The 26,668-nt window shown below is 33.4% G+C and overlaps 1 protein-coding gene across 1 annotated transcript; it reads left to right on the top strand.

The window, feature by feature from the left end:
• Window positions 1-4,061: 4,061 nt before the first annotated feature.
• On the top strand, window positions 4,062-25,461 carry LOC127717577 (proprotein convertase subtilisin/kexin type 6-like). The gene is made up of 15 exons (XM_052223277.1): window positions 4,062-4,106; window positions 5,380-5,563; window positions 6,436-6,567; window positions 6,907-6,999; window positions 8,722-8,847; window positions 9,629-9,696; window positions 11,296-11,384; window positions 12,840-13,024; window positions 13,574-13,774; window positions 15,111-15,214; window positions 16,763-16,872; window positions 18,279-18,399; window positions 19,513-19,823; window positions 22,326-22,427; window positions 25,321-25,461. Exons 2-14 carry the CDS (start codon window positions 5,384-5,386, stop codon window positions 22,385-22,387), a joined length of 1,782 nt encoding a protein of 593 aa, XP_052079237.1. The 5' UTR covers window positions 4,062-4,106; window positions 5,380-5,383; the 3' UTR covers window positions 22,388-22,427; window positions 25,321-25,461.
• Window positions 25,462-26,668: the final 1,207 nt, after the last annotated feature.

The following is a 26,668-nucleotide window of genomic DNA, read 5'->3' as shown; positions in this document are numbered from 1 at the left end:
AGATGTTTTTTTATTAGTTGTAATATTGAATACAGAAACACATACACATATGTTTAGTATATATTGATATTAGAAAACTATAGTAGTTTAAAATAGTAGAGTTCTTAAAAAATTACCATGATTGCATAATAGCGTCATTCTACCGCGCTTGAATTTGCTCGAGGTTTGTCGAGTACTGCTACATAAATACATGATCCGTACAAATATGATACTCATGAAGGAAGCTGACCATTGAATAAGAAAGGTATGTACACATGTATATCAGTTCGTTTTTGAGGTTAAGCAACAAAGAAATTAATAGCATGGTGATGTCAACCATAATAATATAATAATATATAGATAATAATAAGATAATGATAATGGTGATTATTAGAAAAACAATAAAAGTGATGATAATAATAATAATAATAATAATAATAATAATAATAATAATAATAATAATAATCTCATCAATATTATATTTTTTTTTATTAATCATTTAAAGAAATATTAATAGTAATATCTTTATTTTAGTATTACAAATTTATGTACTTAAAATAACCAATTAAACAGAATGTTTTCCGTAAGCCGATGTATAACATGCAAAACTATCTTAATCACAAGAGATCAAATTATTATTATTATTATTATTATTATTATTATTATTATTATTATTTATTTTTTTTTTTTATTTTTTTTTTATCATTATTATTATTATTATCATTATTACTTGATATAACTGATTAAGCTGGTTAATTTCCACAAAGCGTAAGCCGATGTATAACATGCAAAACTCTTATCTTAATCACAAGAGATCAAATTATTATTATAATTATTATTATTATTATAATTATTATTATTATTATTTTTATTGTTATTATTATTATTATTATTATTACTTGAAATAACTGTTTAAGCAGGTTAATTTCCACAAAGCGGGGTAAAACTATTATTATTATTATTATTATTTTTATTATTATTATTATTATTATTATTATTACTTGAAGTAACTGTTTAAGCAGGTTAATTTCCACAAAGCGGGGTAAAACATGGCAAGTATTATACACTGCTGAAAATATCTGATTATTATATATGTATATCATCAGAACGTACGTTTCGTCTTGATTAGAAAATCAAATCAGACGATCAACTAGATCAACGGGTATTTTAAGAAATTTCAAAACACCAATATTCATGTAATAACTAGTTTTCTACATAGCAAATTTTGCGAAAACTCCCAAAATTGAAAGGATATCACGTCTGTCATAAGATATTTAAAGCAATGTCTTCTATTTATCTATGATCATGAGCAGGTCAATATTATATAGCGTATATTAGACATGGACAGCGGTTCGCTGGGTATATTATACTGTGACGTCATAATTATCGGTCGTCCCACTGTCTGTATCACTCTGTTCAGCTCTTAAGGATGTACTTAGGTGAAATTAAAAAATTCTAGAATTTAAAATTGATACTATAAGTCAGAAGAGCATTAGTTAAGGAACAAATTAATCTAAAGGTTATGGAGCTCCTTTCCGAGATATTTAATTCTTAAAAAATGGCGGGAAAAGGCTGACTCTGACTTTTACCTTATATTTGCATTGGTATTATTTGGATCTCATTCTCTCTGCTTGTGATCTAGAATAAAGCAATTGCATTAAATGAAGCGTTTTAGATTTCCTATTCCCCTATGAATAATGCATCGATTCATACACATGCATTTGCAATGATATCATGTTTCGTAATTACGACGAAAATGAAACCCTGTTGTTTTACTTGATGACTTTAACAGTTCAGTTTAGTTTAAACATATTTTATTTGCTCAAAGCAAAAAAGGATCATACACATGTAAAACCTACTTAAAAAGTCTTCTCCACAATATAATATGTATAACAATACAAATTGAATGTGAGCATGCATTATCTAATATAAACAACATAAATATTACTAAACTATACTGAAAGAAGAAAAGGCGGTGAAGAAAGAATGACAGAGATTATGATAATGATGATGATGTGCGTTTTACCTATGTTGATATTATACTACGGAGAATCGTTTTGATCTCTTTATAAAATTGAATACTTGTTTAACAATTTGCACATTTTGATCATAGGAAAGAGTTTCTTTTCCAAAAAAACAATAGTTTTAAGTCCAAATTGCAGCCTCCGGGAAGCCAGCTAAGACTATTAAACAGAATAGCCCTTTCATTTAAATAGAAAGGACAATCAAAGAAAATATGGCGCATGTCCTCAATATCCAAGAATATATATTAAGATTATATTCAATTTTCTAGGACCATATAAATATTGAGATTGATTCTCATTTCGAATGCCGTGGTTTTTTAATTCTACTTTAAATTTTGATAACGAGTCTACATTTCGAACTGACAATTTCAGATTATTCCAAAGTTTAATTGTTGAATTGTTTAACAGTTCAGTATAATATAAAAAATAATGCATGCCATTTGACATCTCCTAAAACCTATATGGGACTCGATTTTTTAAGAAGGAAAAAGAGAACTCTAAGGATCATCCAGAAGCTTTCTTGTCGGATAAACCGTATATCCTTCAAACTGTCAAAGCAAATGAAGAAAACCCGAACTTGGGTGCAAAGGAAACCTTAGATGAGCTAAACATCGCATCAGTTTGTCGCCATATAAAAAGTAGAAAAAATAAGCGTATACACTTTTTATCTTTCAGTCAGTAAAATGGCTTACCATCTAGATTTTTTTTTTCGATTAATAAAAAAAAAATAGTTTGATAATGAAAACAGTCAGAGTCTATAAACGACATATTCTCTCTCTCTCTCTCTCTCTCTCTCTCTCTCTCTCTCTCTCTCTCTCTCTCTCTCTCTCTCTCTCTCTCAATACAGATACATCAGTCATAAACGCTTTTGTTGTGGCTCGTCAAATAAGTAACGAAGTCTTGAAGGCCAAACGATAAATATGAGATCTCTTAGATCGGTAATTTGTGTCTTTTGTTAGTTGATTTGTTGTGCTGTGTGCCAATCTGATGAGCAAGCCCTTTTCAACTGGTTTTAATAGTTTGTTCTTGTGTTGTGCTGTTACACCACAGTCTCATATTGTGGGGAGGGTTCAGCACTCGCAATCTTGTGTTGTTACACCACAGTCTCATATTGTGGGGAGGGTTCAGCGCTCGCAATCTTGTGTTGTTACACCACAGTCTCATATTGTGGGAAGGGTTCAGCGCTCGCAATCTTGTGTTGTTACACCACAGTCTCATATTGTGGGGAGGGTTCAGCGCTCGCAAACATGTTTAACATTCTATATGTGCCGGTCAACATTATTTTACTGAACTGAAGTCTACCTTATAAAAAGGACATGGATTTGAATAAACAAAACGCCACAGATTTGAGTGTCATGACATTACGGGACACAGATCTGAGGAGAGGACACAGATTTGAGTCTGGACATAGATTTAATTGACTCTTATATATTTAAATAATCCTTTATTGAACACCGTATATTGGAATCTAGATATATTTTTGGATAAAAAACACTTCAAGTGCGGGAGGTCATGTGATTGATCTCAAGGCAGCTACAATCAAAGACTCGCAAACTTATATTTGTTGCTTTTCCGCTTACCACGCGGCATGTAGGTATAACAGGGACAACTGGTCTGATTGGAGTCCGAATGTGTATCATTGTAGGGTGACAAGTCTTCCTGTGAACTGTTAGCTTGATAACTATTTAATTCATAACTATGTTTAAAATTATACGAATATATATATAATCAAAGTGTTGCTTAGTTTTCGTTGAACACAATTTTATTGCTTCCGGCCTTAAAATTAAATTGAATTTAGTATCAGATGAATTTGATTCCGTACTGTCTGAGGTCATCTTAAATACACAATAATACACTCAATAATTACACAATTTTAAATACCATAATTTATCTATATAAACCATCAATTTCATTCTGATTGCTGTCAGTAATGAATATCATTTATACATATAAACTCAAATGTTTGACTATATATAAAAAGTTATGTAATTTATAATTACAAATATATCATCTTATAAATGATCACTAACGAAGACGAAGCAATCTAAACCAAACCTCATCGGAATAGGATCAGATTTTGAAATATTGCTGGTCAATCTTAAGGTAAATGTCATTCACTTGTATATTAAGTATTAAATTATTTTGATGGTTTTGAATTGTAAATGTATTTTTTTTAATTTTATTTTTGCTGATTGATATGAAAGAAAATTAAAGTACCTTCCCAAATAATCATAGAAGCTCATCTTAACGGACACTAATATGATAAATCTATTTGTAGTTATAGGCAAAATTGATGTTTTTGGTTATTTGTATCGTTTGGGTAATGTCTTATATAGATATACGCCACATCTTGTAGTCATAAAGGTTTTTCGCATAGGAACCCGTCTAAACGGACACTAATATGATTTTATTTCTCTGACAGACAAAATTGGCCTCTTTGGTTATTTGTTTCGTTTGGGTTACTGTCTCATTGGGGGTATACAACACATCTCTTTTTATTCTCAAAGATTTTTCGTGTAGGAGTCCGTCTAAATGGACACTTATATGAGATTCAATTGCCTCAAAACAGACAAAACTGACCTCTTTGGTTATTTGTTTCGCTGGGTTACTGTCTTATTGCAGTATACACCACACCTCCTTTTATTCATATATCGAATACAAATGTATAATTAAACCATATCTAGTATAGAAATAAAGAGAAGTGTTTGATTGCCAATGAGCTAATTGTGCACTTAAGACCAAATGACATAAATGTTAATAACTGCAGGTCACAGTGCGGACTTCAACAATAAGCAAAATCTATACCGTAAAGATAGCCATAAAAAAAAAACACACACAGGCCTGATTCATGATAAAATAGTAACCAAAAACAAATACGACGGAGAGTAATCAACGGCAACCACTGGATTACAGAATCCTTGATTGGGACAGGCACATATAGGATGAGACGGTGTTAAACATGATTGTTAGAGCTCAACCCTCCCCCTAACCTGGAACAGTGTTGTACATGTAAAAATATAACAATAAAACAAAATGTAAAAACTAGATGAAAAAGGGATAGATTCGTCAGATAATCACCAACCACAAAAAGAACTGACAAGGGGCACACAGTACCGACCTGCGAGTACTCGCAGTTGCTGATATATAATATTCCTTTGTTATCTTCCGCCTTTCTTTTCTAATTCTAAGCCTTATCTCTGCCAATAAATTGACTACATGTATGCTTTCAAAGACCGAAATGACGATTTTTAAGTAAAAATCTAAATTGGTGGTTTTGATTCCAGATACTTGGTTACAATAAATTTAAGATATTAATTTAAATGCTTTTTAATGATATGTCTGTCTCCTCGTTTAATATTTTTATCTAAACCACTAGGAGAATGCAGTTGTCACTACGATTTACTTCTCTTTGGTTGTTTGCTGCTTTGCTGGCGGTTGAGGTTCTAACGGGAGACTCGGATGAAGCAACATCTATTGTAATCAAGCTAAAAGAAGGAGGGACACCAGAGGACGTTAACACAATTTTGCAGCGACACCCTCAGTATGTCATGGAAAAACAGGTATTTAAAAATAGAACACTCAATCTACTTTTTATTTTACTAGACATAGATTTTGTTGGAATTCGCCTTCTCAGAATCTAAAGGACTATGGGTATTACGTCATTGGTTCAATTTCCATTGTTTACAACGTTTTAAACCAATCACAACACTTTTGAAAACATTGCCCAGAATGCAATAGATTATGAAACGACGAATTGATTTAATGGATCAATATGATATAAGCTGGGGAGCCCGGGCCCCCCTTTCGTGGGAAAAATTTGGTTGATTATATAGGGAATCACTGAAGCATGACTGGAGCGGCCCCCCTTAGGTCAGTCAGCGCGATAACAAATAAACAATACAAAGTCGGTCCAGTAATAGGTCATGTTAGGGATCAATGTCTGTAAATGTAGAATCCATTGGAAAATAAGGATATATTGGATAGAAACAAACTCCTAAAAGAGTTATTGCAACGGTTCCTAACTTGCAGAGAGCGTGGCACAATCTCTGCACGAGGCATCGTATTTAAACTCCCCATTCTGATTGTACTTGCCTGCATATGTCTACATCCCTCACCACAAAACGGAAGCCCTAATTTGGCAAGGCTTTTACTGCCAGTTGGAAGAAGACCAAAAGTGACAAAATTGCTATTCTCCAGTCACCCTTGGGGACAATGGTAATCTGAACCACAGACCAAAATCTGCTGTACACGATAGCAAAAATTAATTGTCTGAATGGCAATAGGGAACACAGATCCTACTGTATCTGTTATAATGGTAGTCGGTAGTAGGTTGTGTATTAGATAGCATAACTCTCTTCTGGCATTCTGTTATATGAAGTTGATTAATATTCATACCTGTTTAATTAGTTTTATAACAATTAATTTATTTCAGTTTGAACTAGCTGGACAAGTGTATTATCAATTAAAAATTGATAACTCAAAGATTTTACGTCCGCTCCCTGTGCTAAGATTGGGTCTAACAGAAGGTAGCACTAATCCTGCTGAAATTGGAGAAGAAGAACAGGTAAATTAAAGTTCTGTCGTACTGTTCACGTAACCATAATAAGGATACTAGTGAAATAATATCAAATGTTTACTCGAAAGTTCTATATAATTTTTTACCTGGTATAATGGTTAACTGTGCTGTTAGAATTCGGTTATCTGTGCTATAAAGTTTTCGATTAATTGTGATATAAAATTTGATGAGCTATGCAGTTAAATCTTAGGTTAGCTGTGCGTTGAAATTTTTGGTTAGCTGTGGGGAACTGAAAAAAACGTAATCTAATAACATGAAAATTGCTAGCAATTACTCGACATAAAAACAAATCTGTAGACATATATTTTATCCGTAAAATGATTTCAGGTTGAATTCTCAGAGGTACAAACGAAGAAGACATTTCACCTCTACAAGGCTAAACTCCTCACAGATCCTGAATTGAGTGAACTTTGGCATCTGGTATGATTACTAACACTAACCATTCTTCTACCAAAAAATATGATTAACTTTCTATCTATTTTGTCAACACAAAACATTTCTCACTATTACCGGATTCAAGTTTGACCCTTATTTCAAAGGTCAAAAGTTTAAAATTGTCATGTTATTTCCATCCCTATACAATAACGTGTTTATGAAATCGGATAAAGAGAGTCGATAATACAAAAATGTTACCTCACCTTCATCTATATACATATCTGACTCATTTGTCAAATGGGGTTACTAGTTTGTACAGACTGATCTTATGTTGTGGTGTTACACAACTGTCACAGATTAGGAAAATGGTTGAACGCCCACAAACATGTTCAACCCCGTCACATTCTGAATGTGCTTGTCTCAAGTCAGAAACATGTAATCCAGTTATTGTCGTTGGTTGCTGTCTCCTTTAACTATTCATCGTATATTTTTTAGCATACATCAGGCCGTTGTTTGTTTTTTCATCTGAATTGTTTTACATTTTGTGATCCGGGGGCAATTTGTAGCTTGCTTTATAGTCATGTGATTTGCTCATTGGTAAAGGTCGTAAGATGACCTGTAGTGATGTCCATCCTTGTCCTTTCTTCTTTGGTGGTTATTTGTCTCATTTTGAAATCAGACCATATTTCCTTATTCTTATAACTCGAGAGGAATCTTCATCACTTTGTTAGTTGTTAATAGTAAGAAAATCTTATCTCTGAAACCAATGTGCAAGTTTAAGTCAACGTAGCCACAGTCATCTTAAGTTTGTCGTCTAGTTATGAAATAATTATGATAAACCAATCAACACGGCTTTCATTTTAAGATAGATACATACAGATAATGTTTGAGTTTCAATACATTGATCATGTCTAAATATGACCGTTAGACTTTTAAGAAATCGTACAAACCACCATTTTCACCCCTCTTTGTTAACTTGATGCTTGTTAAATATGTTTGTATGTTTTAGTAGTAATAATGATAGAATTCTACACGACATTTTCGTTTGGGAACATATATCTTTTTTCTTTCTGAAGAAAATTATAACAAAAAAAACCGAACTCGGAAGTAAATTAAAAAGAAAGGAAGTCCATAAAACTGACAAAAATTAAACGTTATCAACTAACGAAACGAGCGGAAAACAACTGTCATATTCCTGCTTTGTACAGGCATTTTGCGAAGAAATGGTGGGTTAAACCTGGTTTCATAGCTAGATTAACCTTGCATTGTATGGCAGTTGTTCATAGTTCTGTTATATTGACAAAATTAAAAATTCCATAGAGATACTGGAGTGTTGGGGCTCAATTGGTTGCAAATCACATGAAAGTTTCTTGCTATACATATTAATTGGATGATTCTCTATTATCAACCAGGTTGGTATGGAGAAAACTCTGTCAATATTTTTTTAACTGACTTTTCAATTTTGTCTGCATTTCTTGGACATTTTCAAATGTCAATGATCTTTTAATCTGGGATCCAGTATACGTTATAAATGAGTTTTATATTTACTTAATTTTATGGGCTTTTACTTAACTCTATATTATATTAAAATTGAAATATATCAAATTTATTAAGTACATATATTAGAAATTATAGTTATGATTTATTTCATGATCAAGGGTAGTACCAAAACCATAAACCGTCTTTTAATTACGTTTTAGAAAAAAGTTGTCGTTTTAATCGTCTCAACGCAGCATGTCCTTATAAAATCGTTGCTATTTTCTACAGAATAATGACTTGAAATACTCTATGAATATTGCCGAGGTTTGGGCTGATGGTTATACGGGAGCTGGTGTTACTGTTGCTATAGTGGACACATTTATACAGACAAATCATACAGATCTCGCTAATATGGTAAAATATATTGTTATTCGTCTTTGAACTTTGAACGATGGTCATCATTATAGCCAAACACCCGGTATACGTTGCTTAAAAGTCCAGTGTAACAGTATAGGGTTGAACACCATCCTCTTTAAAGTAAAACAAATAATCAAATAGCAACTCCTTCTCCCTACTAGCAAAAAAAAAAAACAAACAAAAAAAATAAAAAAAAAAAAAAAAAAAAAAAACACCCCCTTCCAGAAAAAAAATAAATAGAAAAAAACACACTAAAATTATAAAAAAACAAATTATACGAATACTCGTTTTCCCATTGCTAAATTAAAATATTTGAAATTTATAATTGCAAAAATACAAACAAAAAAAATTCATATCAAACACTAGTCCAAGATGAAAAAAACAATACTAAGCGTTTTACGCTTAATCTTTTTACTTGTTTTCTGTGTTCTTCGTTTGTCACATGTTTTATTGTACAATTTTGATCTAATAAAAAATCAGCAAAATATATACAGACAGTTTAAAAAGGGTTATTCATTTAATCGAATAAAAAGTAAGTTGTCTACAAATTCATTACAACAATTAATAGCCTAATTATGATTGATTGTGCTTTGTTCAACGTCCAGTGGCAAATATATCATGCATATTCAAGTTATTATTACAATTAACAAAACAAAAATCAATACAAAAATGATATCACACATATACACAATGATAAAAGCAAAGACTAAAAATTAAAAAAATTAAAATAAATGAAAAAAAAATTCCAAACATGAAGTTTTCATAAAATGTTTTACAGGATGTAGATAATTCTTACGACTTTTATGATGACGACAGTGATCCAAATCCTGATGACCCAACAATAAGGTAGGTACCAGATAATATAAAGGTAGGTACCAACTAACATAAAGGTAGGTACCAGATAATATAAAGGTAGGTACCAGATAATATAAAGGTAGGTACCAGCTAGCATAAAGGTTGGTGGCCCTACTACACATCTAAAGGCCTTTGTGTCTTTACTCGGCTTCGATTAAGTTTGGTTGTACACCTCTGAAGAGCCAAACATTTCTAGAAATAAACTTTTTTTCTTAACCTGATTTTTTGGTTTATATGACTGTAAGAGAGTAATTGATGAAGAAAAAAATCATATGGTGGTGTACTTCTTTTTTTGCCACGGCGATTTGAAAATACCCATTTTTAATGTTTTTTCCATTTTTCATCAATTTTTACCCATTTTTGGGCTATTATCATGAAACAAATTAGTTTCACAATTAAACTTTTTTTCATACTTTTACTAAAGATGAAGTGGACCAATCTGGATAAATTTTAACTTAAAAAAACTATAGGTTGCAGTGGCAGATCCAGAAATTTTCATAAGGCGGGGGGGGGGGGGGGGGGGGGGGGGGAGGGGGGGCACTGACTGCGTTAGAGGGGGCCCGCTCCATGCTTCAGAGATTTCCTATATAATCAACCAAATTTTCCCACAAAGGGGGAGGGGGGGGGGCGGCTCCCTGCCACCCCCCCCCCCTAAATCCGCCTCTGGGTTGGTGTTTATATTAGAAAGTTTTATAAAATTTTGTTGTTTTTTCATGTCAAATTGACCATGCTGTCAATTTTGTAAATTTGGGATTTCCTCCTTTTTTTAGAACAAAAAGCATATTATTTCAACTTCTTTGTTATAAATGATTGAAAAAATACATATGTAAGAATTTTTAAAAGAAAAAAATGATATGGCATGGCATGTAAACATTTTTGGTAAAATCATTTCTTTGTACCCTCACCTATTTTCTCAACATTTTGGCTGATGACATTGACTGGATTGGTTATACAATTTGAAAATTTTATTACTCAAAAACTGCTTATTGTAAGTACACACTTTTTTCACAGAATCTAGTCTGAGCATAATATTTTTTAAATCCATTAACATTTTCGACTTGTATCACATGTTTTGGAAATAAATCCCGAACAAGATTTCAACGGGACTGAAACATCAGAAGAATACATCCTTCAAAGAAATTAAAAAAAAAAACGGGCGCATTTCTTGATTTATTGTATCAGTCATAGGCTTTTCTATGAACATTTATTTAATTTTAAAACACGAAATGAATTCTAAAAATTCAAAAAACAGAGGTCATTAGCATTGGTTTATCTAAATGCAATTTTTGTTTCTAATGTCTTTCCGTATTTTCTAGGCATCTGCAAAACCAGTCTTGATAATAACAAACTTCGCCTAGCGGCTCGGGAAGTTTGACCACTTCTTCAGTGGTATTTTTCGTACATATCTCTCCTGATAATGATGTATCTGTTCAATACAAATATAAAAGAGATGTAGTTTGATCTGAACTTCACTCTGTTTCAAGTGTATAACATGAAACGGGAAGAGTATGAGATATCTATGACAACATTCTGTTTTATACAATTTTAAAACACGTTCCATATGTCGTAAAGTTTTTATTTAAATTTCAGTCACGGAACAATGGTTGCCGGAATAGTAGGAGCAACGTATGGAAATGATTTTTGTGCTGTTGGTGTGGCATATAATGCTACACTTGTAGGTAAGATAGATAGAACAGCGTTTTCACTGTGCTGTTGGTGTGGCATATAATGCTACACTTGTAGGCAAGATAAATAGAACAGCGTTATCACTGTCCTATCTACATAAGAAATAATTACGGAACTAAGGTTCTAATTTCCTCAGACAAATTTGACCTTAAGATAAAATTGGCTTTGATTTTTATGTCACTTTTGGACATTTAGCTCCTAACATTTATACGTATTTATACACCAATGGTAAAACATTTATACGTATTTATACATCCGTGGCTTTCAAATGTTTAGGTTTTAGATGAAGGTCACCTTGAAACACGCTTCGCATGTGCGAAATTCATAGTGTTATTTCTATTTTGGAGCTCCTTAACGATAATATTATTAAATTGTCATACACTTATCAATACTAACCGTAATATGTGTTTGTTTTATTTGCGTTTTTTTCACGCCATTTTTGCAGGTATTTGTCAGTTGTTTCATGAAAAGATATAAAACATACTGTTTTCCTCGCATTTCATTTATTGTCCAGAATTCGTTTCTGTTCATATATAGTACCTTTTAAAACAACTAATTAAACATTCTTGTGACCGCTTTGTCATTTTCTGCATGTATTTTTATTGTCCAAAACATTTATTTCAATTTTAACACTTAATTTTGTCTGTTTCGGGAAACTCAATATATAAAAATAAGAAGATGTGGTATAATTGCCAATGACACAACTCTCCACAAGAGACCAAATGACATAAATAGATAGCATTGATATAATTAAACATAACTCTGTTTGATTTAACTATCGGTCGTCTGATTGGGGAAACTCGGATGGCATTGTAATAAATCAACAAAACACTGGTTTTTCAACTATAAGTCTGCTCTAGGACATTCAGAATAGAATTGTTTTATCTAAAAATAATAATGTTCCTTCCTGCTGTTTCTCTACTTGGGGATATTTAAGATGGAATTGCCACATCCAACATAACTGTGTTTGATTGAGCTATCGGTCTGCTTGGCGGAAACTCGGGTAGCATTGTTATAATTCAACATAAAACTGGTTGTTGCAACTATAGGTCTGCTTTTGGACATTCAGGATAGCATTGGTTTATCTAAAAAAAAATCCTTCCAGCTGTTTATCTGCTTGGGGAAATTTAAGGTGGAATTGCTATAATCCAACAATAACTGTGTTTGATTCAGCTATCGGTCTGCTTGGAAGAAAATGGGATAGCATTGTCATAATTCAACATATAACTGGTTGATTCATTTATAGATCTGCTTTGGAAATTCAGGATAACATTGGTTTATCTTAAAAGAATAATGTTTCTTTCAGCTGTTTGTCTGCTTGGGGAAATTTAAGATATAATTGCCATAATTAAACATAACTCTGTTTGATTCGGCTATTAGTCTGCTGCTTAGTGACACTTAAGATAACATTGACTTAATTAAACATACCACTAAATATATATTTTCAGCTATTGGTCTGCTTGGGGGAACTCAGGATAGTAGCGACTTGAGTGATATGCAAGTTGGAAGAGCTTTGGGACATTACTCATCTGATGTGTCTATTTATGTTAATAGCTGGGGACCAGACACATCTACTGACTTCTATACTGTTGGTTCATTGGCTAAATCTGCTTTAGTATCTTTGGCAACAAACGTAAGTTTTTGGATGTTTTATTAAACATAGAAATCTTCCATTAAGTTACTGGTTGTACTATAACACATGTTAATGTATATTTGATTTTAATTTTGACATTGTACGGTCTGCGTTTTATTTTTTATGATATGAGTAATAACGCATTTGGGCCTTCATGAGAGCACTACGAAAATACGGTATTTTTTTTAATTCGTTGCCTTTCCGCCAAAAGCTTTTTTTAGTGAACGCCATTCGTGTGTTTATATAGAAATATGTATAATGATTTAACATTTTGTTCTAAACCAACAAATATTATTTTTTATACCAATGTCCCAGTTTAGTTGGAGGTTTGAGCGCTTGAAAACATTTTTAACCCGCCATGTTATTTTGTTTTGCGTTTTGTAATGTCGGGACCTTTTATAGCTGACTACAGGGGTAGTGTTTTTCTTTTTATTGAAGGCCGTACGATGACCTATATTATCTTAAATCCACCGCATTTGATCTCTGGTGTGTATTTGTTTCATTGGCAATCAAACCGCATATCCTTGATATTTTTATTTTATTTTATAGGGTAGACAAGGCAATGGAAGCATTTTTGTATTCGCTGCTGGAAATGGAGGAAGTGATTCTAACGCAAATGCCTATCTACAAAGTAGTATATATGCTATCTCTGTGGCCAGCGTTGAATTCGACACAGTGTCACCGTCTGCTGGATTTGGCGCTAACATAATGACGTCTGCATACGGTGGTGGGGTTTACTATAAATCATTGGTAAGTACTGTATACGTCTTCTGATTGGTTATGTTTTTAGGTTGCTGTCTCAATGACATATACCTCACATTTTTTTTTATTCATATATATACCATGTTGATTTAAATGCCAAATCTCAAGAATTGAAACACTTACTAAGTCATGAAATGAGAAAAAAAAATAGAGCAAAAAGGTAAAAAATATAGAATAGAGAATAATGTGGTGCTAAAATACAAACAGTAGAGAAAAATGACCTTAAAAAGCAAATAATACAGAAATGGATATTCCGCCATCCAAACCCTCATCTACGGGATAAAAGACTTGACATATGCGAAGATGGTAAGGGTACTCTTGGTGTACTTTTGTTCTAGTTAATAGCCAAAGTTTATTGGTCATTTAAGGAAATGTTTAATATAGCATGATTTCAAGATATAATATGATGTGTAAATTAGAGATTGTGAACAATTGTGAGCTAGCTGAAATGAAAACGTTTAAAAACAGATTTCATTACGCAGGACCAGTCATAATATACAACTCTGTGTACAAGTGTATCAAGGGTAATTCGAATTAGTTTTCATCTGTTACGTTGGGGCCTTATTTCGTGCTTTAAGCCTTGAGTTCGTCGATTCAATTGATTTTCTACACTTTTGGAGGTCGATTCATTTGGTTTTCCACACTGTTGGAGGTCGTTTCAATTGATTTCTTACACTTTCTGAGGTTGATTTATTTGGTGTCCCACACTTAGGAGCACGATTCATTTAGTTTCCCGCACTTTTCGAGGTCGATTCATTTGGTGTCCCACACTTTTGGAGGTCGTTTCATTTGGATTCTTACACTTTTTGAGGTTGATTCATTTGGTGTCCCAAACTGTTAGAGGTCGTTTCATTTGGTTTCTTACACTTTTTGAGGTTGATTCATTTGGTGTCCCACACTTAGGAGGACGATTCATTTGGTTTCCTACACTTTTGGAGGTCGATTCATTTGGTGTCCCACACTTTTGAAGGAAGATTCATTTGGTTTCTTACACTTTTGGAGGTCGATTCATTTGATGTCCCACACTTTTAGAGGACGATTCATTTGGTTTCTTACACTTTTGGAGGTCGATTCATTTGGTTTCCCACACTTTTGGAGGTCGATTCATTGGTTTCTCACACTTTTGGATGTATCAGATGAAGTTTCTTTGAGGACCTTTATTAGATTAAGATATTATCATGATTCATATTATTTGACGCCATATAAATAAGTTTCATGTAAACCAGGGCATATTGCTGAAACAATTTATTTTTGCACTCACAAATGGGACAACCGGGTATTTTTGATATGTTTCTAAAAGAAATGGATTTTTTTTTTCTTTTAGAAGTCAACAACTCCCTATGATGAATGTTCCGGAAATGCTGGGGTTGGATCGTCATTTGCGGCCCCTGTAGCAGCAGGCGTTATAGCTTTAATGTTAGAGGCAAAGTAAGTTTAATTGTGAGAAACGCTCGAAAAATATCGTAGTAAGTTCGGCATTGAAAAATTTTTGTTTTTGTTTTGTGTGTACATAATTTGCATACTTTCCTTGAAGGGGGTGACTATGTGATATTCAGAGAAATGGGAGGGGGGGGGGGAGATCTAGGAAATAACTATTCCGGCTTAAAAGTAACTGGAAAAAGATATGATGTATATGAACGAATATTTAGAATTTCTGATCAATAAAATGCTGACAATGCAGGAAACGGTTGTGTACAAAAGTGAATATTAAGCCGCACAAAATAAACAAGCCGTACAACAGATGAAACCGAATATTCCAAAATATCATCCAGCCCCACACCCTAGAAAATCAAGTGGTCGTCCCCTTAGTAAAAATAAATCACGAAAACCATCGAGTTTCACACGATAACTATTTGCATGTTGTATCGAACTAAAATGGTCCTCGCAAATTTTCGTTTCTTCATTGAGAACAAACTTCAATGCATGTGAGTACATGGAAATTTATACATTGGGATTAAAAAAATGGGGAGAGATAAGTTACTAATGGGATTCTAGATAACCATGAGTCTAATAATGGCAGACAACACAATGACCAACAGAAAAAATACAAACAGACAAACAACTATAAACAAAACACGACACAGAAAACTCAAGATTGAGCAACAGTAACTCCACCTTATACTAGGTAAAGTCAAGTAAGAGTGAACGGAAGAGTGTGTGTGGGGAAGGGGGGGAGGGGGGTGTAAACTTCTTCTGAAAGTGACGAGAGCAAAAAATATTTTTCTAAAGAATATATAATTGTTGGTAGCATTCAGGTATTTATGTGCTTCCCTAATAACGGTATTTTAAGATATCAACATATAGCATAAAAATAAGAATATGTGGTATGATTGCAAATGAGACAACACTCCACCAGAGATCAAATGACGTAGAAGTTAACAACTACAGATCACCGTATGGCTTCCGACAATGAACATAAACCATACAGAATAGAAAGTTATAAAAGGCAATGAAATGACAAATATAAGACAATTCAAAGGAGAAAAATAACGGCCTGATTTGTGTAAAAACTAATTGATAAAATCAAACATGATATATCGATGAAGGGCGTAAAAAGGGGGGGGGGGGTATCTGCACGGAAGAACGCGAAATAAAATTGCCATTTCGCGATGAACGAACAATTAAAAATTTCTTGCACGTTGATCTTTTTACCGATTTCACGAAACACGATGAATAACGAACCTTTTTCACGGCTGCACGTGAAATAAAAATGGCAAAACACGTTGCACGAAAATAACCCTTTACCACCCTCATTGATATGTTTAACAGTAAATATGTACTGTATCATATTATTCTTTGATGATGCCGTTCTATTCATGCACATTATTAGATATTGAAATAAAGATAATCAAAATGAAATGAAATGATATTAATATAATGAACTAAAAGTACAAATGAAGCATATATGATTAGTATGGTAGCATTACTTTTATTGAGAAAAACAAAACAAATTATCTTTACCCTACTCATTTTCAGCAACGGATTAACATGGCGTGACGTTCAACATATCATCGTCCGAGGATCCCGGGCACGTGGTTTTAAAGACGAGGATACTAAATGGCGACGCAATAAAAGTGGATATTTGTGTTAGTATACAATTATTTAATAGATATAAGAAGATGTGGTATGAGTGCCAATGAGACAACTCTCCACCCAAGTTAAAATTTATAAAAGTAAACCATTATAGGTCAAAGTACGGTCTTCAACACGGAGCCTTGGCTCACACCGAACAGCAAGCTATAAAGGGCCCCAAAAATTACTAGTGTAAAACCATTCAAACGGGAAAACCAACGGTCTAATCTATATAAAAACGAGAAACGAGAAACACTTATGAACCACATCAACAAACGACAACTACTGAACATCAGATTCCTGATTTAGGACAGGTGCAAACAATTGCAGCGTGTTTAAACTTTTTAATGGTACCAATCCTTCACCATTTTTCTGAAACAATAGTGTAACATTACAACATAGAAAGACACACTATAAAATATCAACTGAAATAACTTAACTCAATCAAAGGACATATTACCACCAGTGGACATACACTAAACAAATAAATTTGACCTATGATACAATGTTAATACAAAATAAATAAACTAAGGGAAGAATTATAATTTAAGTATACATTGATTCTCATTATGTAAACATGTGCGAGACGAGATTTTTTTTCCATTACATTCACTTTACCCAATTAATGATCTTAATTTTAAGCCTCTTCAAATGACGGAATTGTCAAATCAGAAATATGACAGTTGTTTTCCATTCGTCTGATGTGTTTGAGCTTTTGATTTTGCCATACGATAAGGGACTTTCCATTTTGAATTTTCCTTGGAGTTCGGTTTTTTTGTTATTTTACATTTTAAACGCAATAAGAAATCTGTTGGGTCTAGTTTTGATACACGAAATTGATGGGACGGTCTTGGAAAAAGTGAAGCAATTATATGAATAAACTCACCAAATTATAATTCTGTACGCCAAACGGGCGTTTCGTCTGTATACAGAAGACTTATCAGTGACTCTCGAATCAAAATTGTTTAAAAGACCAAATATGTAGTGAACTTTTAGTCAAGTTGATCACGAGTAATTACTTATAAAAAGCAATGAATTGTCCGTTCGTCAATTTTTGTCGCATTGTTCTCCAAATATAGTGTATGTAGGTTGTAATGATCTTCGAAATTGTAACAGAGCTGCTCCTATGATGATTTAAAGTTTTTTACTATGATATGAAATCGTTTCGATATTTTACCCAGAACTGTAAGATAAAGTGCTGCATGTTCAAAATGTGCTAGTTACCAATAAACTTGATTAAAATGTATGTTTAAGTAAAAAGTGGGATTATGGGATATTTATCAAATACATAGTCAAAAGACATGTAGCTTATCTTGTATTCTTTTGAGAACAAATGCATTCAATATTTCGCCGACATTGATTATTGCACGTTCATTGTTTTACCCTTTAATCGATTATTTCATTGATCAATATTTTGAAGTTAATCGTAAAATGGGATTCGGTTTACTGGATGCCAAAGAAGTGGTTGGTTTGGCTAAAAAATGGAAAACAGTTCCGGAACAAGAATCGTGCACAGTCTTAGGGCCGGTTGCTGTTAACATGTGAGTACAAGTTACAGAGATGTATTCTAATTATTTCTATATCTTACAGTGTAAAATAAGTATTAACAAAATACTGAACGCTAAGGTAGATTTAAAAAAGGTCCATAAAACCTGACAAAATCAAACGCTCGACTATATCAACCGACTGGAAAACAACTGTCATAACTGATATGTATTTTCCGACCATAATGGTGGATTCAACTTGGTTCTATATAGATATAAGAAGATGTGGTATGAGTGCCAATGAGACAACTCTCCATCCAAGTCAAAATTTATAAAAGTAAACCATTACAGGTCACAGTACGGTCTTCAACACGGAGCCTTGGCTCACACCGAATAGTAAGCTATAAAGGGCCCCAAAAATTACTAGTGTAAAACCATTCAAACGGGAAAACCAACGGTCTAATCTATATAAAAAACGAGAAACACTTATGAACCACATCAACAAACGACAACTACTGAACATCAGATTCCTGACTTAGGACAGGTGCAAACAAATACAGCGGGTTTAAACGTTTTAATGGTACCAAACCTTCACCCTTTCTCTGAAACAATAGTGTAACATCACAACATAGAAAGACACACTATAAAATATCAACTGAAATAGCTTAACTCAATCTATAGCTAGGTAAACCTCCCACTTGTCTGAAAGTTGTTTCAAGTTACGTTGCATTGATAAAACAAACATAATTGGTACTATACAGCTGATGAAGTCGTTGTTAGTATGACCCCAATGACTTAATCAGACAAATAAAAAAAATGTAGAATAACTGTTACTTAGGTCAACATGATCCTCATCGTTAACTATGTTCTATCCATTAACACATCGGATTTTTTTATTTCATTGTTTTTCATTTTCAACTACACGTCAAGCCATTTTAGGGGCCTCGGTGCCCGAGTGGTCTAAACGGTTCAACAACTGTATCACTAGTCTGTCAACTTCGAACCCCGCGAAAGGTAGGTGCGTTCGACTCCAATCTGCCGAAGGTCGGCGGTTCCTCCACAAATAAAAACTGGCCGCCACGAAATAGCCAATAGTGTCCAAAGTGGCGTTGAACACCAATCAATTTATCATTCAATCAATCAGTCAAGCCATAATCTTGATTTTTGCAGGAATGTCACAAATGAAGCATTTGGGAAATCTCTCATCAGGGTAGGTCAAAAAGATTGTGGTATGAAGTTTCTAGAGCATGTTCTGGTCACCGTGAATGTACGCTATTCAGCATTCAGAGGTACAGTAGAGCTTGAGTTGATATCGCCAGGCGGAACCAGGATACAGGTCCAAAATCAAAGATATAATGATGCTGTTGCATCCCCGGAGGAGGGTTCATTCGGATACACCTACAAAGTTTTGCATCTTTGGGGTGAGTCTCCCCAAGGACAATGGAGACTTATGTATAAATCTGTAAACCCGTATGTTGAAGGTTAGTAGAACTTATAGACATGTCGAATGCACTGAATGACCCACAATATCGTTTTAATATAAATTGAAATAACGATGATAAAACTTAGTCACTTACACATATATTAAAGTACACATTAAAGGGGCACAAGCTACGAGATATATAAAAAAATTACGATTTTTTTGTTCAATCATTAATGAAAGTGAAATAGTTAAATAATTATTCGAATTTAGCAGCCAGTATGTGTCAATTTTGTCAAAATAAGCTAAGAAACATTGATGATGAATTATTCACTTGCAAGTGAATAATTCGACCTCATTGAATCCGTATTCATGTGAACTTCAATTTAACCCCTTAGCTAGAGATGGATAACGCATGCATTGTCCGTGTAAAGTTATTTATAGGAAAATAATGTTAACATTGAAAGTTAAACAAAAATAAATCATTTGATTGACTGATTCGATCCACAAAAAAACGATCTTTTACAGGTAAAAACGATGATAAATATATATTTTTAATCTGTAATATAAAATTAAACAGACCATGAAAAATCTAATTGCACGAGTTGCTTAATTTATTTATATCTATATTTATGTTTATATTGCTTATATGGTCATCGGAGGTGTTCGGGGGTCAACTCGATAGTTAATTAGATGGCGTCTAGACTAAAATACACACAAAACGAAGCTACATATTATCGTGCTCATGGCCTGTAAACTGTTTATTTAAGACTTTCAATAGTTTGAATAAATGTTTTACATTGTTATAAATCAAATATGAGAATTTGAGTCAAATCGGTGAACATGAATTTGACAGCTAGTGCCCCTTTAATTAAGATTACGATACTGATAAAAGTCAATTGTGATTTAAGCACATGAATATATTTAATTTATGGATTGTTTTATATTTCATTTTGTCAAAAAAAATGGATATTTCATATATATATTTATCATTAAAAAGATACAAAAAGCAATTATTATATTTTGTAGACATAATTATAGACTCTTTATGTTTTGGATAAGAAGAGGAGGGAAGATTTTTTAAATACATTTTTTTGCTTAAAATTTCTCAAACAATCGTTTCAGAAGGGAAATAAAGAAATGTTTTCTTCCGTTTAAAACTTAAAAGGGGGCGGGGTCGGGGAGATAGTATAATATTGATTTTCCTCCAAAAATATTTCTTATTCCAGTTTGAAATAAACAAAAAACTTGTGCTTGATTAAAGTAGAAAAAAATAGTTGTATGGAGAAAAAATCATGCCCTTATAAAAACGAATGGTCGATGTCTTTACTGATCCGTGTAAACACAATTCAATCTGATCTAAATATAGTATTTAATGTTCTTTTCTAATATTTGTTGGAAACGACATAATTTGATAAGGACACATCATATTTGTGGCATTATTAATGATGAACTATTTTGTGGCTGAAGAAATAGACATAATACGCTCCCTCAGACAAGATGGGCGAATTTGGCTATCCTATTAAAGTTCCTTTCGATCATAAAGCTGCTAACGTTTTGTACGTATTTTTAATTCACTGGTTTACAAATGGTTATGTGTGAGTGTTCCTGGTGAAGGTAAATCCCTAAAAAAGCATTTCGGACATACGAAATTTATAAATTATTGTTTTCATTTAACACTTAAATTAAATCATCAATTCTTTGTTTTTAGATTTACATATATCCTTATGATAGGATCCATTAACTCGCATTCTTTCTTTTTGAAAATTCGAAAATGAAATATTTGTTGTCACTTTATCAAAACCTTTTCATTTCACTACATTACTTCCAGTTATGTAATGAAAATGAAAGTATGCGGTAAATAACTTAAAATCACTTCTAAAACATAAATACGGGGCACAGAATGTTGAATTTTAGATATCCAGACGAGAAAGAATATATGAAAACGTAAAAATACTTCAAGTCGAACAATACCAAATAAAAAACAAAACGCCGATAGCGAGAAAACTAAGACGTAAACGTTTACAAGGACAATTATCATGTGAATAAAAACGTCATAGCTGTACAAATATAAGAACATACACATTAGTATGAGCAAATGGGGATGATTAGACTATTTAGACAGAACAAACGTACCAGAAAGAAGATGCAAGCTAAGGGGCAATAACACTTGTGTATTCGTACCAAAATATTTATCAAACGATTTATTGTTTGAGCTCAGATGACTACAAATAGGTTAAAGTTTATTACACCTGGAAGGAAGAGGGTACTTCACTTTAATCCTTAGTAGGCACACTTGTGTACGGCAGAACGCTTAAAGTAATTTTAAATGTGAATGTCTGTGAACGTTTATTTAACCCCATCATTATGTGACCATGCAGCAGACGGGGACGATGTATTCTCAAAACATTCAGGGCCTTTTGTCTGTAACGTGACGAGAGAGATCTTTATAATGACGCGGATGACGCATAACGTGAAATCGCCGCTGAAAGTGTCTGATATATGTTTAATTCGTTATTATCTGTATTTCTATGTTGACTAAAAATAATCGTATATTTTATAGTTGGACTAGACTCTTGGGCATTGGAGCTTTATGGAACCAGAAAAAGACCTGGACCAAAATAGTCATTACGTAATTACGTTAAGGCCATTTTGAATTAATTTTGTAAGTTATGTTGGTGTAAACATGTCTAATTAATGAATTCGTCATGTATAGGTGCAAGTATAACCAAGTACAAAGTATACAAGTAATTTTAAAAAAACTGAATAAGAAACAAGGCGTGAATCGATTGCTTATCATCATAATGTTTTGCACAGTAAAATGATCTAATAATACTTACTTACTTAGGCCCTTGGCTCCTCTGGGGAGCATAGGCCATTGACGAACTCCCTCCATCTAACTCGGTTTAGTGCCAGCTTTTCTAAAGTGTTCCAGTTGTATCCTTGCTGCTTTATTTCAATTTCTGTGTCCCTGCGCCAGGTGTTTCTTGGTAATCCTCTGTTTCTTTTTCCCTGAGGGTTCAACTTAAGTGCCTGCCTTGTAATGCTGCTTGTTGGTTTTCGCAGTGTGTGGCCTATCCATACCCATTTTTTTCTTGAATTGGATGTCAATAGGTTCTTGGTCAGCTCTTTTCTTTTAGGTCTTCATTTCTTACTTTGTCGAACCATCTGATGTTCATGATTCTCCTTAGGCAGTAGTTGATGAATCTTTGGAGTCTAGACGACATTGTTTAACTTGTTCTCCATGTTTCTGATCCATACAAAAGCACCGATTTTACGTTGGAGTTGAAAATTTTCATTTTTGTGCTTCTTGAGATGTTCTTGGCACTCCATACTTTACCTAGAATGTTAAAGATGACTCTGGCTTTGTTGATTCTTGCTTTTACATCAGCGTCTGTACCCCTTCTATGTTGACAATGCTTCCTAGATAAGTAAACTCCTCTAGTTCTTCTATATTGGTGTTGTTCATCTTTATTGGTTGTTTACTTTTGGTATTGATCTTCATTACTTTTGTCTTTTCTTCGTTTGGTTTGAGTCCAAGCTTTATAGATGTTGAAGAGAGAAGGGATGTTTTTTCTTGCATTTGTTGTTGTGTACTGAATATAAGGGCTATATCATCCGCAAAATCCAAGTCTTCTAGTTGTTGCCACATTGTCCATTGGATTCCATTTCTTTTCCCTTCAGTTGCTTCTTTCATGATGTAGTCTATTGCCAAGAGGAAAAGAAAAGGTGATAGCAGGCAGCCTAGTTTTATTCCAGTTTTGACATCAAAACTCTCGCTGAGATTGCCTTCATGTATAACTCTGTATTTCATGTTGTTATAAGAGTTCCTGATGATGTTTATGAATGATTGTGGTGTTCCATAACGAGCCATGATGTTCCAAAGGGTTTCTCTGTCCAAGCTGTCAAATGACTTTTCAAAGTCTACAAAGTTAATCAGTAGGGAGGTGTTCCACTTTAAGTACTATTCTATTATTATGCGTAGTGTGGCTATATGTCTATGCATGATCGGTCTTTCCTAAATTCTGCTTGCTGTTCTCGTAGTTTTTCATCTACAGCCTTAAGAAGTCGTGTAAGGAGGATTCTGTTTAGGACCTTGTTGCCACTGATAGTAATGCAATTCCTCTGTAATTTTTGCATTCTTTAAGGTTGCCTTTCTTCGGTAGTTTGATTAGGTGACCCTCATTCCATTCTTGAGGCATTTCTTCTTGCTGCCATATATCACTGAATAGCTTATGTAAGAGGTTAGCTGTTAGGTCAGGGCTGGCCTTAAGGGCTTCTGGTGGAATGTTGTCTGGACCTACTGCCTTGCCTGACTTCAACTTTTTTATTTCTACTTTTGTTGGTAGGTTAAGGTTTATGTGAAGCTCTTCATTTGCTTTGTTGATAACTGGTGTATCAGCTGGAGGTGGTCTATTTAGAAGTTTTTTAAGGTATTCGGCCCATCTAGCAATCTGTTCTTCTATAGTGGTAATGACCTTCCCATTTTTTGTCTTTAACTTGTTGACCTGTTTGTCTAAATTTGCCAGCAAGTTTTTTGGTGGTATCGTACAGATCTTTCATATTTCTCATGTTTGCAGCTTCTTCCGCTTGTTAGGCAATATTTTCAATATATGCTCTTTTATCTTTTCTTACATCTAATAATAACATACATCAAATTGTGCCTGATATTCATATGATGAAGACATAATCTTTCAATCAGTTTAATTGAAGTCTGGAGCTGGCATGTCAGTTAACTGCTAGTAGTCTGTTGTTATTTATGTATTATTGTCATTTTGTTTATTTTCTTTGGTTACATCTTCTGACATCAGACTCGGACTTCTCTTGAACTGAATTTTAATGTGCGTATTGTTATGCGTTTACTTTTCTACATTGGCTAGAGGTATAGGGGGAGGGTTGAGATCTCATAAACATGTTTAACCCCGCCGCATTTTTGCGCCTGTCCCAAGTCAGGAGCCTCTAGCCTTTGTTAGTCTTGTATTATTTTTAATTTTAGTTTCTTGTGTACAATTTGGAGTTTAGTATGGCGTTCATTATCACTGAACTAGTATATATATTTGTTTAGGGGCCAGCTGAGGGACGCCTCCGGGTGCGGGAATTTCTCGCTGCATTGAAGACCTGTTGGTGACCTTCTGCTGTTGTCTGTTCTATGGTCGGGTTGTTGTCTCTTTGACACATTCCCCATTTCCATTCTCAATTTTATCAAAAGCCAACTAAACTGAAAAAAAAACATAACAACGGAAAACACACAAACAATCAAAAACGCCCCCTGAAAGAAATCAACTTGTATGGTTAACAAAGGAATGAAAGAATGTTTCACATCTCAATTTTGTTAACAAAACAACTCTTTGCAAAGTTTTTTTCATCATATAGATGTATGTATAGATTCATATCATATTTGTTAACAAAACAACTCTTTGCAAAGTTTTTTTCATCATATAGATGTATGTATAGATTCATATCATATTTGTTAACAAAACAACTCTTTGCAAAGTTTTTTTCATCATATAGATGGATGTATAGATTCATATCATATTTGTTTTCATATTATTTTATAGGTACAAATACCGAGATATCTTCAAGAGAGAAAAAAAAAGTTCATTGCTGGAGAAGACTTTGCAAATAAAGTCCATTTTAACAAACAATTTTGTTGTCCCAAATTTTTATATTGGACTCAGTAAATAAAAAGAGTACACATGTTGCATCTTATATAAAGTGTTGAGTTGTTTACATTTTTATACGCCCGTCAATGACGTATTATGGTTTACAAATGTCCGGTGTCCGTCCGTCCGTCCGTCCGTCTGTCTGTCCGGCGTAAACATTTCGCACCGTAACTTGAGAATGACTTATCCAAATTTCATGAAACTTAACATAGTTGTTTCTTATGATGGTCAAACGATCTGTATACTTTTTGGTGAAAATAATATTAAAACTTTTTGAGTTACGGGACTTAGTAACTAAAACAGGTGTGTGTTTTTTTTCACATGTCGCGCCGTATCTCAAAAACAATTTATGACTATTGCTTAAAACTTTACACACTTCTTAGTTATATTAATCTTAAGATCTATATACTTTTTTGGTGATGATTCAAAATTTTAATTTAGAGATATTGAGTATTTTGTTAAAAAAGGGGGAAGGGTTTTTCACATGTCGCGCCGTATCTCAAAAACAGTTTATGATTATTGCTTAAAACTTTACACACATCTTAGTTATATTAACCTTAAGATCTGTATACTTTTTGGTGATGATTCAAAATTTTATTTTTGAGTTATTGAGTATTTTGTAAAAAAAAAAAGGGGGGGGGGTTCGCATGTCACACCGTATGTTAGAAACTATTTATGCTTATTGCATAAAAATTTACACACAAGACGACGGGCGTATCATGCGCTGATGGCGCAGCTGTTTATTTTACATAGGCGGCAAAACTGAGGGTAGTGGGGAAAAATAGGGATGCTTGCACAAGTGTCCAAAATGTAGAAAGGGCATACTATGACAATGTCTGTATTCAAAATGACAATACAGATATCATTCATGTATATTGAAATCTAACATACTACAGATCTAGGTAATTATCAAATATCAAAAATAATTAAATATAACCTTTGGTCATGTCGATGATGTTGAGCAGATCATATGCATACATAAAGGCAGCAACCCAACGACACAAAAGCAAGAAAACATGCTGAGATTCAGTTAGTTGTAATATTAAAGCTAAAATTGGAAACTGTGTAGCGTTATGGGAAATCGCTGTTTTGGAAATTTTGATTCGTCCAGACGTCATTTACATAGACATTTAGACTGAGCAACGTACATGTAGTTTACAATAAAACGAAGTTTATTACATAAAAGGTACCAACTGCACCAGATGTACATTTTGACCATTCATGTTTTTTCAGTGATGCTCGA

This window comes from Mytilus californianus, unplaced genomic scaffold (assembly GCF_021869535.1).
Source record: "Mytilus californianus isolate M0D057914Y unplaced genomic scaffold, xbMytCali1.0.p SCAF_10, whole genome shotgun sequence".
NCBI classification, from domain to species: Eukaryota; Metazoa; Mollusca; class Bivalvia; order Mytilida; family Mytilidae; genus Mytilus; species Mytilus californianus.
This window is presented reverse-complemented; position numbering and strand designations above follow the sequence as displayed.

Bases quoted from the DNA above. Each gene is read 5' to 3' on its own strand.
- LOC127717577 (XM_052223277.1), top strand. From the start codon at position 5,384: ATGCAGTTGTCACTACGATTTACTTCTCTTTGGTTGTTTGCTGCTTTG. The intron at 18,400-19,512 runs GTGAGTACAAGT...TGATTTTTGCAG, and splicing joins GGGCCGGTTGCTGTTAACAT to GAATGTCACAAATGAAGCAT. The intron at 19,824-22,325 runs GTTAGTAGAACT...TATATTTTATAG, and splicing joins TGTAAACCCGTATGTTGAAG to TTGGACTAGACTCTTGGGCA.